The 17,368-nt window shown below is 36.7% G+C and overlaps 1 protein-coding gene across 39 annotated transcripts in view; it reads right to left on the bottom strand.

The window, feature by feature from the left end:
* Nucleotides 1-15,264, bottom strand: part of LOC127425390 (CLIP-associating protein 2) — a 103,606-nt gene extending 88,342 nt beyond the window's left edge. For 22 of the 39 annotated variants that reach the window (XM_051671321.1, XM_051671330.1, XM_051671322.1 and 19 more), the window contains exons 1-4: nt 14,378-15,245; nt 4,827-4,905; nt 3,778-3,881; nt 3,356-3,447 (exon numbers count right to left, since the gene is read on the bottom strand). In XM_051671321.1, the coding sequence (XP_051527281.1) occupies nt 3,356-3,447; nt 3,778-3,881; nt 4,827-4,905; nt 14,378-14,575 (473 nt within the window). In that variant the 5' untranslated portion in view covers nt 14,576-15,245. Of the gene's footprint in view, nt 1-3,355; nt 3,448-3,777; nt 3,882-4,826; nt 4,906-14,377 lie in introns of all 39 variants that reach the window. The other 17 variants (XM_051671337.1, XM_051671354.1, XM_051671358.1 and 14 more) reach the window with 2 other exon arrangements.
* Nucleotides 15,265-17,368: the final 2,104 nt, after the last annotated feature.

Raw genomic sequence — 17,368 nt, 5'->3', positions numbered from 1 at the left:
CGATGTATCGTTTACTGATCGACAATATTTTATCTATATTTTTGAATCATTGCTATATTAAAATTATCTGACATTTAAATTAGAAGCCTAATTTGCATGTTTTCCAATTCACTCAGCTGGCCTCTGTTTAAAGGAATAGTTCACCCAAAAATGAAAATTGTCATTATTCACTTACCCTGATGCCATCCCAGATGTGTATGTCTGTCTGTCTTCAGCAGAACACAAATGAAGATTTTTAGAAGATAGAGCTCTGTCAGGTCCTTATAATGCAATAAATGGGTGCCAGCACTTTGACGGCGCTTCCTGCAAGCAGCTAAAGGGAAGCGTGACGTATGTGCGTCGACGAATTCACGCGAGAATTCAGAAGCGGTGCTTATTTACAACAGAAGAACGAACATTACGTAATAGCATTGGGAGGCCAAAAGAGTATTTAATTTAAGCTATCAAACCACAAAACAACATACTTATAACTGAAAATACATTGTGTAGGATCTATGAAAAATACATATACACAATATATCATCCAGTGAATAGTAACTAGTAAATAATCTTTGTCCTTTGAAAATGATTTGGGTCGAATTTAATGGAAAACTGAAAGTTGCGCTCCGTGGCACTTCAAAATTTTTTCGCTGAGCGTTGGCGTATGCATACTTTTTGTAGAAAATAATTACGAATTTTAGAACGCGCCATGTTGTCCGCCCGACCTCTCTGGTGTGCGAACCCCTCTAATTTACCCTGCCACATATTCTTTACCAAAGTTGTGTTGAGAATTTTTTTTGGAAAAGATAAAGACTATTGTGTAACGAGCAGTCCTTTTTATATCTGATAAAAAAATCCCAATATATATCGATAATCCTCTGGAAAACCTTCAGATTATCGAAGCGTGAAAAAGGCATTGATCCCAAGCCTAATATTGCAATTCTTTTTCTTCATGACATGTTCATGAAGAAAAATAATTGCAATATTAGGAGGGGTTGATTTGAAGGGAATTGGATTACGTCTGGGATTTCTAATGGGTTGTGTGAATTCAGAAACCACTGCATACTGAAAAAGGTAAATTGCTACAAAAGGACTAAAACGTTTGTCTGATCAATTACACATCATTAAATGACATTCTTCCATGTTTTAGGACTACAAACTGAACATATAACTTGCATCCATGCTTCTTATCCTTGTATCAATCTTTATTCATTTAAGTGTGCATTAATTTAATTTCTAACAGTTCAATGAATGAAGGAGCAGATCATCTAAGGCCCCAATTCCACCTGGTATTAAGATGTGTTTCGGGTGATCCGATCACATGCGGTCAGGTGAGACACATAGCTGTTCACACCTGGTCATTTAAATGCATCTCCTGTGACCACTTGTGTTTGGATTTGGAGGGAAGGGTCTATGTTTTATGCTGACATACATCAATCACTATGTCACTGTGTTACTGCATGATAATAAAGCACAACAAAGTCAGAAAAGACAAAGAAAGCGTGAAAAAAGCGGCGTGCTGTTTCTCCCAGATGTGGCTGAAATTTAATCCAAGCACAAACGCATCATTTTGAGCAGAATTATCATTATTTTAGTGTATTACCTGTATTAAAGGAGCTTCATGTGTTCGTGCTTCTCATCTGTGTTGATATCAGACACACTACAGAAGATCCGTGAAGCTCTTGTGATTGTGTATGTATCTTTCTGATTATTGTACATTTTCAGATCGGATGGTTATATCCTTTTAAAGCCACTTGTTACCTGCAAAGTTTAAACTCTTGTTTTCGCACTTCAGTTGATTGACAGGTGAGGGGTGGAGCTTCACTGCTGCCAGGACGCATACAGGACGGATTAGCGTTTACAGCTCACACATACGATGTGGACACATGTGTTTTTGACCACATTCATATGTGGTTTCTGTGATCCGATCACAAAACAGTTTAGACCCCATTTAGACCTGTAGTTAGCGCTGACCACATGTGATTAGATCACCTGAAACGCATCTTAATACATGTGGAAAAGGGGCCTAAATAAGCCCAAACACAGAATCATGCACGGATGTATTGCACATTTAGCACAGTTTCAATTGCAACCCAGCTGTGATATCATGATGCATTGTGATGTATTAAATAGTTATACATGTATTGCAGTGTTTATCATATTGTGAGGTTACTGGCGATATCCAGCACTAGTTCATACTATCCACACATGAATGTAACACAAAACCCAAACAACAGTGTTGTCAAACAATGGTACCTACCATTATTTTATTATAATGAACAGTGTGGTGTTGTATCAGGAAACATAATGTCAAGTGCATAATAAAGTGATCAGGTGTTCCTTTGTCTACTGTGAGGAGTAACATTACTGACAAAGTAGTTTTGTTTGCGTACGTGTGTGTGAGCGAATGTGTGTTAATCTGACCTTCCTGAGGATTACATGGGTGGCCCAAGTTTGTTAACACAGTGTTTGTTAGAGCTTGTTCTGTGAAAATGAACAATGATGTTTCACCAGGGTTTTGATTGATACTGACTGAATAAAGAGCATTTAGAGCGCTGATTGTTTTAAATATCAGTGAATTCAGAAGTCAACACCAGTGGTATGGAATTTTAGGATGCTGAATTTAATTTCTGATTAAAAATGTGTACTTTTACACATAAGTTTATGATCCAAATCTATACTTCTACCAGAGACTGTTAAGCCATCCTTCAGAATCCTCATACCTTTTGCCCTATGAATTGCCATTACTTTTCTAGTTTTTGTGATTACTGGACCTTTTTGAAAGGATTGTTTTTTTACAATTATGCTAAAGTTTCTAGCTGATGAAACATTTTATAGCTGATAAAAATTCTGTCATTATTTACTCACCTTCATATTGTTCCAAACTCATGTGCCTTCCTTTTTTTTCCATGGAACACAAAAGGATATGTTAGGCAGAACATTAGCCTCAGTCACTATTCACTTTCATTGTATGGAGAAAAGATGCAATTAAAGTGAATAGTGACTGAGGCTAACTTTCTTCCTAACATCTACTTTTGTGTTCAAAGAAAGACAAAAAAAAAAAAAAAACAAGTTTGGAACGAATGTGGATGAGTAAATCAAGAATTTTCATTTTTGGGTGAACTATGCCTTTAAATTTTACACCAACTATAAAAATTGTCATGGTTGTTCCATGACTTTTCCAGGCCTATAAATCACAATTGAAAAATTCCTTGATATTTCCAGGTTTTTTTTCATGAGCCTCCTTATATCAGTGATAAATAAAGAGCTTATGACTGCATCAATCAGAGATATGGAAGACCAGCACCACCTGTTGGACAAGACACCCAAACAAATGTGGGTTTGTTTACAAAGTGAGAATGTATGGGAGACTTACGCATTGAGTGTGGCAACCAAGCACAGGCAGAGACCCTCTCTACTGCGGAAGTTTTTGTGTTTGAAGCCGGGAAACAGCCTCTCCCAAACATACTACATAAAGAGACAGAATGAGAGAAGGGCAGGGAGATCAGAGGAAAAGAGAGAGAAAAAGATTCATGTAATTAACTTCTTATAAAGCATAACTGCAAAAGCAGAAGAGAAAGTAATGATGCGCTCTGAGGGAAATGATGAGTTACTAGCAGCTGTAACTGGCAAAGAGGATCCAATGTAGTTCTATTCACAGTGCAGGCAAACACAGTGGCTTCATAGTATGTTTGTTTGTTTGTATGAATGGGTGCAAGTGTTTGGGTATGTGATCATTTCAAAGTGAACTGGCTACGCACTGTACAGTTAGGTCACATTTGGGACGTGGTTGCTCACCATGGGCGTTGCTGCCTGATCCATCAACTTCAGAATGAGCGCTTGTGTCTGTTCTCGAACCTGGTCTTTTGCATCACCCAAACGATCAACTAACGCAGGCACCACTGAGAAAGAAAACAGATTTTTTATTTTAAAGACATCACTCAAAATGAAAATTCTGTTATCATTTACTCACCCTAATGTTGTTCCAAACTTATTTTACATTCTATCTTCCATTGAACCAAAAAGACAGAAAGTTAGGGACTGACAGCCTTTTATTGTATGGAAAAAAGCTATTAAATCAATGGTGACTGAGGCTAACATTCTGCTTTCTTTTAAGTTCCATGGAAGAAATCATTTCATAGAGGTTTGGAACAACATAAGGGTAAGTAAATGATAATTTATTACTAGTTGAACTAATACTTTAAAATCGAATGCAGAGACAACTTTAAGTAGGTTGTACCCCCCAAAAACGTCAACACTGTGGCTATCAAAACATTGCTCTGCTTGTTTGAGCATCCCAGCATAGCAATAATGGCGTGAGTTTGGGGCAGAGTTATCTGTTTGTGTGACCAATGGAGACAGTGAACGTGTCCCAGGAACCTCTTGGAAAATGTATTTATGCATTTATTTATACATTTCCAATTGGTGACAGTAGTGGCGCAGGAAAAACACACTTCACCTTTTACTTAAATTTTTTTAATTACATTTTACATTACATTAGGCAAACACAAACTCAGACTCTTTATATGAAGTCATCTCATTCCATTCTAGGCGTTCTTCTGGTTCTATGTTTTTATAGATTAATGAGGTATGACGTGTATTAGTGAGGGGTGATCTGTTACAATCATAACAACCCGTTTCCTTGGTAACATGAGAAGGTAAGGCCAAAACAGCTGAGAGACCAGAACTTAGCCTGTGGATTATGTCATGTGCAAGTCACCCTGGCATTCCCCTTTCAGCTGATTATGCAATAGAGGTGTCTTGAACTAATAATGCCTTTATTGTATTAGTATGGGACACAATGTAGGATTTCAGTAGCAGGACACATTGAAGCACAAATATCTTACCTGTGCCAAAATAACCTCTGAAGCGATCAGTCATTCGATCCACAAATGCGCTGACGATATCGATCCCCATCAATGCAACCTGACACCAAACAAGAAAGAGACAAATCAGCTGAAAACATCAACTCATAGATCACTCTCGCTCTCATGTAGGCAATCTGCTGGACAGCAGAATCAGCCAAACACAAGAAGCCCGAAGCAGAGGAGAGATGTGCAGTTTCACACCCCTGGTTCTGTTATAATTAACACCATAATCTATAGTCAGGTTTCCCACACCTTTTGACCAAAACATTTCTGACTTATCCATGACCTTTACAGTCATTTGTGATTACTAGATAACAATTTTTTATTTTTTAAATCAGAGTGACTGGCTAATAAATCATTAAGTCCAATTTGAGGACTGGTTCGACCAATTCAATGAAAAGAACCACCAACAGCAACAACAAAAACAAAAAACAAAAAAAAACACGAGTCACTCACAAATCAGACATCACTCTCACACTTGCGAGCAAGTTTTACTTAATACAAGAGCAATATCTAGCAGATTAAATATATCAGAAATTTCCACATATTAAAAAAAAAAAAAACACACACATTTAACCCTAAATTCTCATTACCACTATGCGAAAATAGATGGGCATTATCGTATTTTCATAACCGCAATGTGAAATGTTTTTTTTTTTATTAAAATTTTAAAGTATTTATACATAATAGTACTCGGTGCTGCCTTTCATTTTCAATGATTTTAATTTTATAACAGGCCTTAGCATTGAACAATATCTTTTTACTGTAATACAGTAAAAACAATGACTGTTAGGGTAATGACAGTTAACAATGGGAATATTAAAAGTAAGCCATCAGACACGTTACGGTTATGACAGTTGGGGGGTAAAATGTACTTAAGTGTCCTAAAAAAAGGTCACAATGCGAAATAGCAAGTTTTACTCAACAAAAAAGCAATATTGTAAAGCACTTTGTGTGTAGTGTCAGAAAAGCGCTATATAAGTGTAATGTTTATTTATTCATTCAATTTCTAGCCGATTAAAATGATCAGAACAATAAACTGTATTAGAACTATAAATATGTATTCACTACAGAAATCTCCATGACTTGTAATATTTTTATAATTTCCATGACTTTATTCAAACCTGGAAAATACACTTTTAAACTTCCCTGATATTTCCAGGTTTTCAATAACAGTGAGAACCCATATAGTGCATAGTAAAGCTGCGCTTTTCTGTAACAGGCCTCTGAGAGTTGGTGTGCGCTATATCTTTAAGAATGATTATGATATTGGTGGTGGTTGAGGAGATTCCCCCTACACTACATAAAGCGCTTTGAGTGCCTAGAAAAGCACTATATAAGTGTCAGGAATTATTCATTTTTATTATTGCTATTGTGCTTGTGTGCAAGTGAGTGACCGGGGTGAATGAAAATAAGAGATTGTGAGTGTGTGAGACGTAGAGTGTATTGAGGATTGTTGCAGTGTATTTCTTGGCATTGCAGGATGGAAGTTCACATTCCAGAGAAACAATTAAATATTCACCACATCCAAGAAGATCCAGTTATGACCTATTTTAGGCAAGGCATCCAGAGACAGCTATTTGTGTGTGTGTGTGTGTGGGTATACACCTGAAAGAGCAAAGGAGGAAAAACTGCACCTAATGTTTTCATATGACATTTACTTATTACTGGTCACTTCTTACAAAGTTCATATTCTTATTCTGCTATTCTTATTCTGCTGGAAATAATCCAGAGCACGTAATTTTATAATTCGCAATTGATCTAGTAACAGCTGCACACTGTTCGATTGACAGGCGGCGTGTGTGTGTGTGTGCTGAACATGCGCTTGTGTCACGAAAATGCTTGTGCTAATGCGCACCTGAACGGTCAAATACATTTCAAAATTCCACCAAATGCACGCTTGGTGAGGTATTCATGTAAACACAGAGAGTGATGCCTAAAGTTAACGTAAACAGCGGAGGAAAAAAATCTGATTTGTATTAAAATGTCGGACTTGTAAATGTAAGCTAATAAACCTGCTGCCGTCTAGTGTGTCATTATAATAATCAAACAACCATAACAAGAAAATGAGAAAACACTCACTGCTCTTGACTGGGTAACTTTAGTAGCTTTAAAAAGTATTAATGCATTATAATCATACAGTAAAACCATTAGTAGTTTTATGTTGCATTTCATTTTGAATGTTTACTTGAATACTTGATAGTCTACTGCTGTTAAAAACTTTTAAAGCTGTTAAAAAAAAGCACTGAATTTGATTTTTGATTTTATTACTGACTGTTTACTAGTCTTGAATAATTACTTAAGAACTTGAAACAATTCTTCCATAACATATTAGTTAGTGTTATTATTTGTTGTGGTATTAAAGCTGGTATTGAGAATAGTCAAATTTCACTACCGACTACTGAAATTTTTATATTGTGATAATGTATAGCCTTTATTGTTCATGGTAGATCTTGCTGCAATAACATGATGAAAAAGTAGATCTCATTCCATAGAAGTGTGAGCTACTCTGCTGTAAATGATGGCGATGGAGGCTTTTCTTTCTTTGACTACCTTACATAACATAAAATACTTGTCCGGGTAAAAAAAAAAGTTACTTGTCCGGAGAGAAAAAAAGGACATTTAAGTTACACACTCAAGTAACATTTAAAGGCACCTTTGCCTTTAAAACAGCCCCAATTCTTCTACTTACACCTGGACACAATTTTTCTTGGTTGTTGGCAGATAGGATGTTCCAAGCTTCTTGGAGAATTCGCCACAGTTCTTCTATCTGTTTAGGCTGTCTCAATTGCTTCTGTCTCTTCATGTAATCCCAAACCCAAGACTCGATGATCAGTGGGGGCAACGCCATCTGTTGCAGGGCTCCCTGTTCTTCTATTCTATTCAATCAGCAAAAGGAATGGTTGGGAGTCTAAAATGTATATTTCCTATTGACATACTAAAATTGAAGAAATAAATAACCATATTAAGACAAATGTTTTTGTAAAACATCTTATGTGCCTAAGACTTTTGCACAGCACTGTACATGTTTGTACTGTATATAACAGAACATAAATTCATTTTATGCATATGTTGGGCAATTCCACGGAAATATCAACCACATCATGAAAAATAAAAAGCTACCAAAGGAACAAAACTCCCTTTTAAGTTCTATAGTGGTTTGATGGATAACGGAAAATGCCATCCAGACCACTAGAGGGTGCCGCTTGCTTACACAAGGCTGACTGAAGTGCTAACTGAAGCGCTGATTGCTGTCTATTTTTAAATGCAGCCTTCGAAGCTTTTGTAATCGCACAAGACCATATTGCGATTTCAATCTTAATCAATCATGCAGCCTTAATGGACAAAATACCAATGTCTCAGAAGTCAAAGCTTGCTGGTTTGAAAGCGTTTTGGATGGTTTTACCTCATCATGTATAGGTAAGTGCAGCTTTCACAACCATCACGTCTGTAACGACAGTTTTTCCTCAATGAGAGAATGAGAAAGAATAAAAATTTAATTCTACGTGTTCTTAGGAGTGCCAGCCCTTCTATACTATGTGGCTATCATTATTTCTGGATTGTGCATTTGAATTCAGAGAGTTTTTCAAAGTGTGTTGATAATTAATTATAAATTAACCTTTTGTTCTTCATATCGGCATTTTTATGCTTAAAACCGATTTGCAGAAGCTTTTCATTTGGTCAATAATTGGCCGATAAATATCGGTGGCCAATACATCGGTGCATCCTTAGTTTCAACTAGTGGTCACCGATATGGGTTTTTTTAATGGCTGATGACGATATCCAGAGAGCAGGGTGGCCGATAGACCGATACAATGCTGATATATCACACAACTTAATATAGTAAATAACAAACATAAAATTGCTAAAAAATAATAATAATAATAAACTCTTATGTAGCACTATATTTCACACTCAATTCTCAATTTCATGCAAAACAAAAAAAATTGTATTGTATTTTAAATGGTAGATAGCAGTTTCTTCAGATTTCTATTTTGTCATCAAATTTTAGTAATTTATTTGCACATGAAGAAATTGTTAATACAGTTGAAGTCAGAAGATTGCATACATCTTAGTCAAATACATTTAAACTCGGTTTTTAACAATTCCTGACATTTAATTGTAGAAAACATTCCCTGTCTTAGGTCAGTTAGGATCACTACTTTATTTTAAGAATGTGAACTGTCAAAATAATAATCAGCTTTTATTTCTTTCATCACATTCCCAGTGGGTCAGAAGTTTGTATACACTTTATTAGTATTTGGTAGCATTGCCTTTAAATTGTTGAAGTCCACAATTTTGGCTGATTACTTTTGATTTTCCCATGATATCAAGCAAAGAGGCACTGAGTTTGAAGGTAGGCCTTAAAATACATCCACAGGTACACCTCCAATTCAGTACACCTCCAATCAGAAGATAATTGACTAACTGTCTGCAGGCTTGACATCATTTTCTGGAATTTTCCAAGCTGCTTAAAGGCACAGCTAACTTGGTGTATGACCTACTGGAATTGTGACAGTCAATTAATAGTGAAACAATCTGTCTGTAAAACATTGTTGGAAAAATTACTTGTCATGCACAAAGTAGATGTCCTAAACGACTTGCCAAAACTATAGTTTGCTAATAGGTTTTTTTTTTTTTTTTACCCAATTTGGAATGCCCGATTCCCAATGCGCTTTTAAGTCCTCGTGGTCGCGTAGTGATTCGCCTCAATCCGGGTGGCGGAGGACGAATCCCTGCTGCCTCCGCGTCTAAGACCATCAACCCGCGCATCTTATCACGTGGCTTGTTGAGCGCATTGCCACGGAGACATAGCACGTGTGGAGGCTTCATGCCAACCACCGCGGCATCCACGCTCAACTCACCACGCGCCTCTATTAGGAAGAAAAAATTAACAGTACACACAGTGGTCCAGCAACCACGGATGGCATGTCCACGTTAGCAATTGCATTTACTCAAAAAATATCAAATCAAACCAATTGTACATACAGTGCATAGTGATTAAGACATTTACTTATAGCACACGTGAAGCGTTTTTACCTTGGGCTGCATCCGAAAATGTAGGCAGCTGACCTGCTACCTTGCTGCCTAATCAGATAATGGCTTAAAGTAATAGTTCACCCAAAAAACGAAAATGTACTGATAATTTACTCACCCTTAGGCCATCCAAGATGTATCTGAGTTTCTTTCATCATCAAAACAGAATTTAAGACTCTTAGGATTTCATTTCAGGCCTCCTCTTCTAAACAATGCAAGTAAATGTACTATTTTTTTGACGGTCCAAAATGCATATTTAGGGTGAATCAAAATAATCCACATGACTCCAGTCGACAAATAAAGTTCTTCTGAACGCAAACGATTGATTATTTTGAGGAACAAAACAATACTTATATACTTTTTAACTACAAATCTTCGCTTCCGTACATCTCTGTGATGTGCGCTCATGAGAGGGATGACATAAGCTCATTGGTAAGGTCACACGTCATGTGGAGGAGGAGTCAGGAAGCGCGTCAGTGTTTACAATTGAAACTTGCACAGACCAAGTGCCAAAAACAGCACAAACCAAAACAGTCCAAAACAATTTCAAAACAATATAAAATAAAAATAAAAATAAAAATTTCCAAATAAAAAATAAAAAAATGTAAACAATGACGCACTTCCTGACTCCTCCTCCACGTAACCTTACCAATGCTTGCATTGTTTAGAGGAGGAGGCCTGAAATGAAATCCTAAAAGTCTTAAATTCTGTTTTGACGAAGAAAGAAACTCAGATACATCTTGGATGGCCTGAGGGTGAGTAAATTATCAGCAAATTTTCATTTTTGGGTGAACCATTCCTTTAACTGACATCTGTTTTGAATGAATGGAACTCTTAAGGAAACTGGTCTACGAACAGTTTGAAAAGCACCTTATTTTCATCGTACCTCCGTATACAGTCTCCGGAGGCAGCATTTTCCTTGTTTCGGATGCAGCCTTGAAGTTATACTCACACGCTCATGCGGATCCATCTCCTGACAGTTTAAATGGCCTGGATCGCCTACTTGGATTGTCACATACGGACCGTCATGATTTGTGAATGAGAGGAACTTTTGATCCTGAAGTTTTTGATTCTGGCTGATAGAATACATGCTTCAGAGGAAGATATTAGATGAGCACTCGACAGGAAGAAAACACTGGATTTTCGTGAGGTTCGTGAATTACATCTTTTAAATGAGATATCTGCATATTTGCAGACGGTATATAATAGAAGTTTTATTGATATTTGCCTTTTATCATTAGAAAAGTTACAGGGAACTGTTGAGGACAGACTGTTAGAATATGTGCTTCAGAGGAAGATTTATGAGCGTTCCACAGGACACTGGATCTGCTGAAGTTGTGTGAAGTTGGTTATCACATCTGTTTAAACGAGATATGCACATATTTGCAAACGGTATATGATTTAGTTTTATTGATATATGCCTTTTTATCATTAGACATGACAGTTTAAAAATGACAGGGAACTGTTGAGGAGAGAGAGGGAGAATGAAACAGGCGAACACTTTAACATTATGAGCTCAAATGCGTCTGCCGCGGCTCTGATATGCGGACCATTTAAAATGACACTGTGTTGTACACCGGTCTATTTTTGTAGTTACACGATGGCATGTAACAACAAAACGAACCGTGACTGGTCGTTTACATGTCTCATTTGCTTCACATGCAAGCAGGTGATTTTTGGCACCCTCAAGAAAAAAATAATTAAAAAAAAATAATAATAATAAATAAAAATCGGCCAAATGGGAAAATTTATCGGCCAATGCAATAATTAAAAAAGTCAGAATATCGGCCGATTTATCAGCCTCGGCGATATATCGGTCGACCACTATTTTCAACTGGACAATGTTTCATACATACTCAGCAATGGATCCACTTACAATTTCTAGGAAAATAACTCAAGACAGACAAGCTATTTAGAAAGCATTTCTGGCTCTTTCTACTTGTGTGGTTTATTTAGAAAACATTTTGGATAATCTTTCCCTATAGCATAGTACACTTTTGTCAGACCCATTGAGTTGTCAGCATAACAGCACTTCCCTATATTTCAAATTCATGCCAATGTGTTCTTATCTAAAATCACCAATAATATCAATAAAATTTATCTCATGATAAGAGACAACGGCAAATAGCTTAAATATAAAAAATGTAACTCAAAATATTACATCGATATTTAAAAAAACTGTAAATTCACCAATCAAAAAGCTAGAATATTTTGGTGGAAGGAAAATGTTCTACCAGATCTTCTGCCAATGTGCCATGGAATTTGACACCCTGCATTTATCAAACCACATATGGTAGCAAGTCTACAGCTGTGTCTCTAATCTATGAATCATCTGTCCCATTATTTGTAGTATCCAACCTCAATGTGTCTGAAGTCATAGCAGTCCATTTACATCTCTCCCTGAAGACCTGAGCTATCAGCTGAAGGTAAAACACAAATGGACCCAGATGGAGCACTAACAGCATGAGGCACCTGAAAGATTTTTGATGCATCTTTTAAGATGTTCCTATTTTAAGGATGTTATGGTTCATGCAAACAGTGACATTAAAAAGGGAAGAAAAGCAGATCTTATTTCACTCAGTAACATGGTCTTGATCATTTGCAGTGGCATGAGCCAGCAAAAACAGCTCTGCCTTGCTTCTCAGTGTCATTCAGAAACATGACTGACATGCATTCTAAAACACAAACATCATTTCTTAATTAATACTGCATACTCGTATTACAACAAGCATGTGTCATACAGTATATAATTGCACTGATCCTCTGACTGTGACATGTGCCTTTTACTGCCTCAGTGCAAAAGAACAATGCCCCACGCAACCCCTCCCCCATCCTCACAGCACCCCCAACTAACATACCCACTCTCACAAATGAATCTGTAATTTACACATTAGCATTTAGTATATGACTGAATAGTACTCTAGTATTGTTGTGTTGCACAGTTTGAGTATAATTTATTCAAAATTTAAAAACACTTGTTTTTTATGTAATTAAGCAATTCCAGAACAATTCTCAGCTTGTTTTTGGATGTGTAGACTACACATCCAATGATATGGCATGCAGTTGGCCCACAAAAAGTATTTAATCGAAATGAATAATTGCAATTACAACATCAAGTGAAAAAAAACAATTATTCAAAAAAATAAATAAATAAATTATTATTTGCATCATAATCATGCAGCCCTAATATAGTATATGAGTAATTTAATTAAAATTTTACACAGATTGAAGCATATCATAAATAGATACTATGAATGTTTGTTTTTTTTTTCCCTCTGGGACTGTATAGAGTTTGACAGAAGGTTACTAAAGGTTGATTCTCACAAAACCTGTCAAGAAAATGTCCAGGTCATATTTTACTCCACAATCAAAAGAAACAAATAATAAAATATATTTACTATATAGAAAATAATGTCTATTATTAGGGCATTGTGACATTTTCATGACAATTATGCACATTTAAACGATTTTTATATTCCCATTACCGCAACAAGTAAAAACAAAAAATATTTAAATTATAAATTATTTATACATAATAGTACACTTAGTGCTTTTAAATGTTAAAAAAAATCTTAGTACAACAGTCTCTTTTTCTGTAATACAATAATAAAAATATTTATATTGTAAACTATTTATACATAGTAGTACTCTCTTAGTGCTTTAATTTTCGCTGATTTAAAAACCTAATACAACAGCATCGTTTTACTGGATACAGTAAAAAAAAAATACTGTTGTGGTAATGAGACTCATCACTAAAAACAATGGGAAAAGTAAAAGTAACATCCGGACACATTGCATTAATGAGAATTGGCAGGTAAATGTGCTTAAAGGGATAGTTCATACAAAAAAGAAAAGTCTAGCATCATTTGCTCACCCTCATGTTGTTCCAAATGACTCCACATGATTTCTTTCTTTCTTTGGAACACAAAAATAGATCAGCATATTAGCCTCAGTCACCACCATTCAGAGTTACATCTTTCTCCATACAATGAAATCGAATGGTGATTGACATTCTGCATTCTGTCTAACATCCAAAAAAGAAAGAAAGTCATGCAGGTTTGGAACAACACGAGGGTGAATAAATGAGGACAGAATTTTCATTTTTGGGTGAACTATAGCTTTAAGTATCTTGGAAATAATGTGACAATGAAAAATAATAATAATGATCCTGAATGTAGGCTTTATTTTCTTTATGCGAAATTTAAATTAATTGTTTTATTATTATTGCTTCAGGACATTTTGGTGACAAGTTCCGCGAGAATCACCCATAAATGAAAGAACATCCACAAGGTTGCCTGGTGCAATTAGTAAATTATATCGATAAAGACGCAATAAATAGGTCTTATCAGTCTGGTAAAGATGAAATAAACTGGTGGATCAGGATCCGGTACTCAACACTTTAACAAAATACAAGCAAATGGCATAAAACACACCTTTTATGGCATGTTTACCAAAATATGCATCCTTAACAATGCAGGTCACCCGCTATGTACCTTGTAATTGCTTGAATTGACCCATCCCGTCAGCTCGTCTATGGTTTTGTCCAGGCGCGGTTTGTCCTGCTCCACGTCCCAGGATCTTTGAGGATCGCTCAGGTAGTCTATGAGATCCGGGCCGACCTGCAGCCTCCGGGTCACGTCCTTCTGCAAAACTTGATGGTAAAAATATTCCATGTTGTCATTGTCCTCCATCGGGACGCTTTGTGGTTAATCCTTCAGTTGCAGAGAAACAATAATAGCCGCTGAATGACTGTCAGCGTCGCGTAAACAACACAAGAAAACTGAAACGTGCACAAAGAGGAAGTCCAATACTGCGCGAGTTTCTGATCTTTGAAATTCACAAGTATGACATCAGTACATTAACGATGTAGTAACGGAAAATAAACAACTTTGTGAAAGTTTCCCGGGGACGAAAATGTGTTGGTTATTCCCCGAACAAAAATAGTGAGAAATGTGAGTGACCAGAGACACAAAGGGGAGTACCAGCGATTCACGACGGTTTGCGTATAAAAACAGTGGAAATGTATCCGACCGAGAGCAGCAGGCAGCCTCGGCTAACAGTGCTAGCTTTAAGTCTTATGGTCGAGTATCCTATGGCCTGCCGCCGGGGCTCTCTTCACTCCTGGCCTTCATTTCAGAAAAGCCCGCTTCACGCCAGAGCTGGAAAGCGCGCTAAAAGCGACGCTGCTCTCACAGCTTTAGTTTACACTTAACACCCCCAACAAACCCGGAGTGTGACAGCTGCCGTTCAAAGCGCAGGACTCTTCCGTAGAACACAGCTGCTAAACCGCCGTTATCACAGTACTGGGGTGTTGAATAGCAATGATCCCGAGCAAGAGTGATTGGGCCGAGGCCTGGAGGTCCTTCAACGCCGCACAGATGTTCAGCATGCTGCCTGAATGAAAATATGTGCATTACTGTTGTATAAGACTTCATATTCATTAGACAATGTGCGACGTGATACTATCAGGAGAGATAAATAATTTGTATTTATACAATTATTATTATTGGTGTTGTTATTAAAAGAACACTTCCTACATCAACGAGAATAATATTCCTCTGACTGTGGTAATTCCAGTATGTTTACGTTGCTCTTTATAGTTTTTCGTGATTGCTCAGGCTGGTAAATTAATTGACATGAAGATATTATAAGTAATTTATTAAAAACACTTTGAGTTCCGAAGAAGGTCTTTGGATTTTTAGTGCAAGTATCAGCACCAAGCAGATTATAGTTGATGGAAAATGTACACGTTTGTATTTAAAGTTACACTCTGTAATTTTTCCTCATTACAAAAGTTTTACTCATAAAGAAATTAACTGTCATTTTATAACACATGTATAAAATCATGACCACTCACATTAAAATTAACACTCCAGTCATATCTGTAACCTTATAAATTATGTTTATTCTACATGGAGAGGGTCCGCACATGGGGGCTGCCATGTTACAGTCACATGATCAGCTGGAAACTACTCGCTGTACCTTTACACGACAACGATGTACTAAAAACGGAAAAGTTTTTCCTTTGCGTTTTTGAAACGTTTCGCGTACAGACGACAACGTTGTCAAAACGGTCCCCGTTCACACGGATCCACGAAAAACGACTAAAAACGCTGTATTATGCATGCCAGGCCAGTGGTTGGCGATGTCACTTTGTAAAGAAACACTACGCGCCTGCGCACACAAGCATCTTCCACAGAGCGGTGAATACAAACAATGAAGATGGCGAAAGCATTGAGCAATTTTGTCTGGACGGACTATGAGGTTGCTTTATTACTACAATTACTTTGCAGGAGAAGCGTCAATAAACTCAAAATCCTGAGCAGCATAAACACTGTCCTGTAGTCCGTCATTATAGTGCTGAATGGCTCGCGCGTTGTTTTGAAGTACTCGCGCATGCCTATAGACTGAACTCTCAAGATTATTCAATAAACTCTGCTCATTTTTACCATCATTTCATCTCCTGCCTTCTTCTGCATTCCCCCTGCTGACTCTTGGGCTGGTAGGAGAGTATGTTAACATAACAGGCTGTTGATGTTGACTGGTTTTGGATATCAGACAGAACTCTGATATATGGATATCTTGTGTACACTGGATCTAACATGCATTTTCACTGCCTCATGTTTTCATATTCTAAGCATATCATTGAATACTGTACATGGCATCACATCTCTGTCTATAGGCTATATACATAAGCGGTGGGTGAATGAATTGCAGGATAAAGGTACATCAAATAAAATTAAATAAATAACATTTAAAATACAAATACATTTTTCCCATCTGAATCCATACATTAATTTCAAGATTTTCAAATTGCAGGTTCTGCCTACTGTACAATGTTCACTCTCCATACAAAACACTCCAAATGAATAAATTGTTGATTATTGTTATTTGCACAGACACCAGTATTCATATTGATAATTATACATCTCAAATTGATGTCAATCAATCCATCATTCTTTATATAACACGTAATACGCGTGCGCATGACGTTATCGTTTTCACAAATTCGCGTTTTTGTATGTTTACACGGAGACGATAACGGCATCGTTTTAAAAAACTTGCACTATGAAACATGTTTTCAAAAGTTTACGTTTTCAGGCCCCAAAACGCCGTTGTCGTGTAAACGAACAGCCAAAACGCATAAAAAGTTTTCCGTTTTTAGTTGAAAACTTTGTTGTGTAAACGGCCCCCAGTAACTGTCCTGTTATTGGACACTTTTACTCATTGATTAAATTAATCATGACTGACTGTGGATAGTGAATTTGAACAATGGCATCTGAAACTGAAAACTAATGGGTTTGAATGATGCACGATGCTGCATCCACACCACTAGGTGTCAGTGTATCTCTAAGATGACAAAAAAGTTACTGGAATATTCCGGGGTCAATACAAGTTGAGCTCAATCGACAGCATTTGTGGCATAATCACAAAAAATAATTTTGACTTGTTCCTCCTTTTTTTAAAAAAATAAAAAATCGAGG

The sequence above is a fragment of the Myxocyprinus asiaticus genome, chromosome 34 (genome assembly GCF_019703515.2).
Source record: "Myxocyprinus asiaticus isolate MX2 ecotype Aquarium Trade chromosome 34, UBuf_Myxa_2, whole genome shotgun sequence".
Taxonomy (NCBI): Eukaryota; Metazoa; Chordata; class Actinopteri; order Cypriniformes; family Catostomidae; genus Myxocyprinus; species Myxocyprinus asiaticus.
This window is presented reverse-complemented; position numbering and strand designations above follow the sequence as displayed.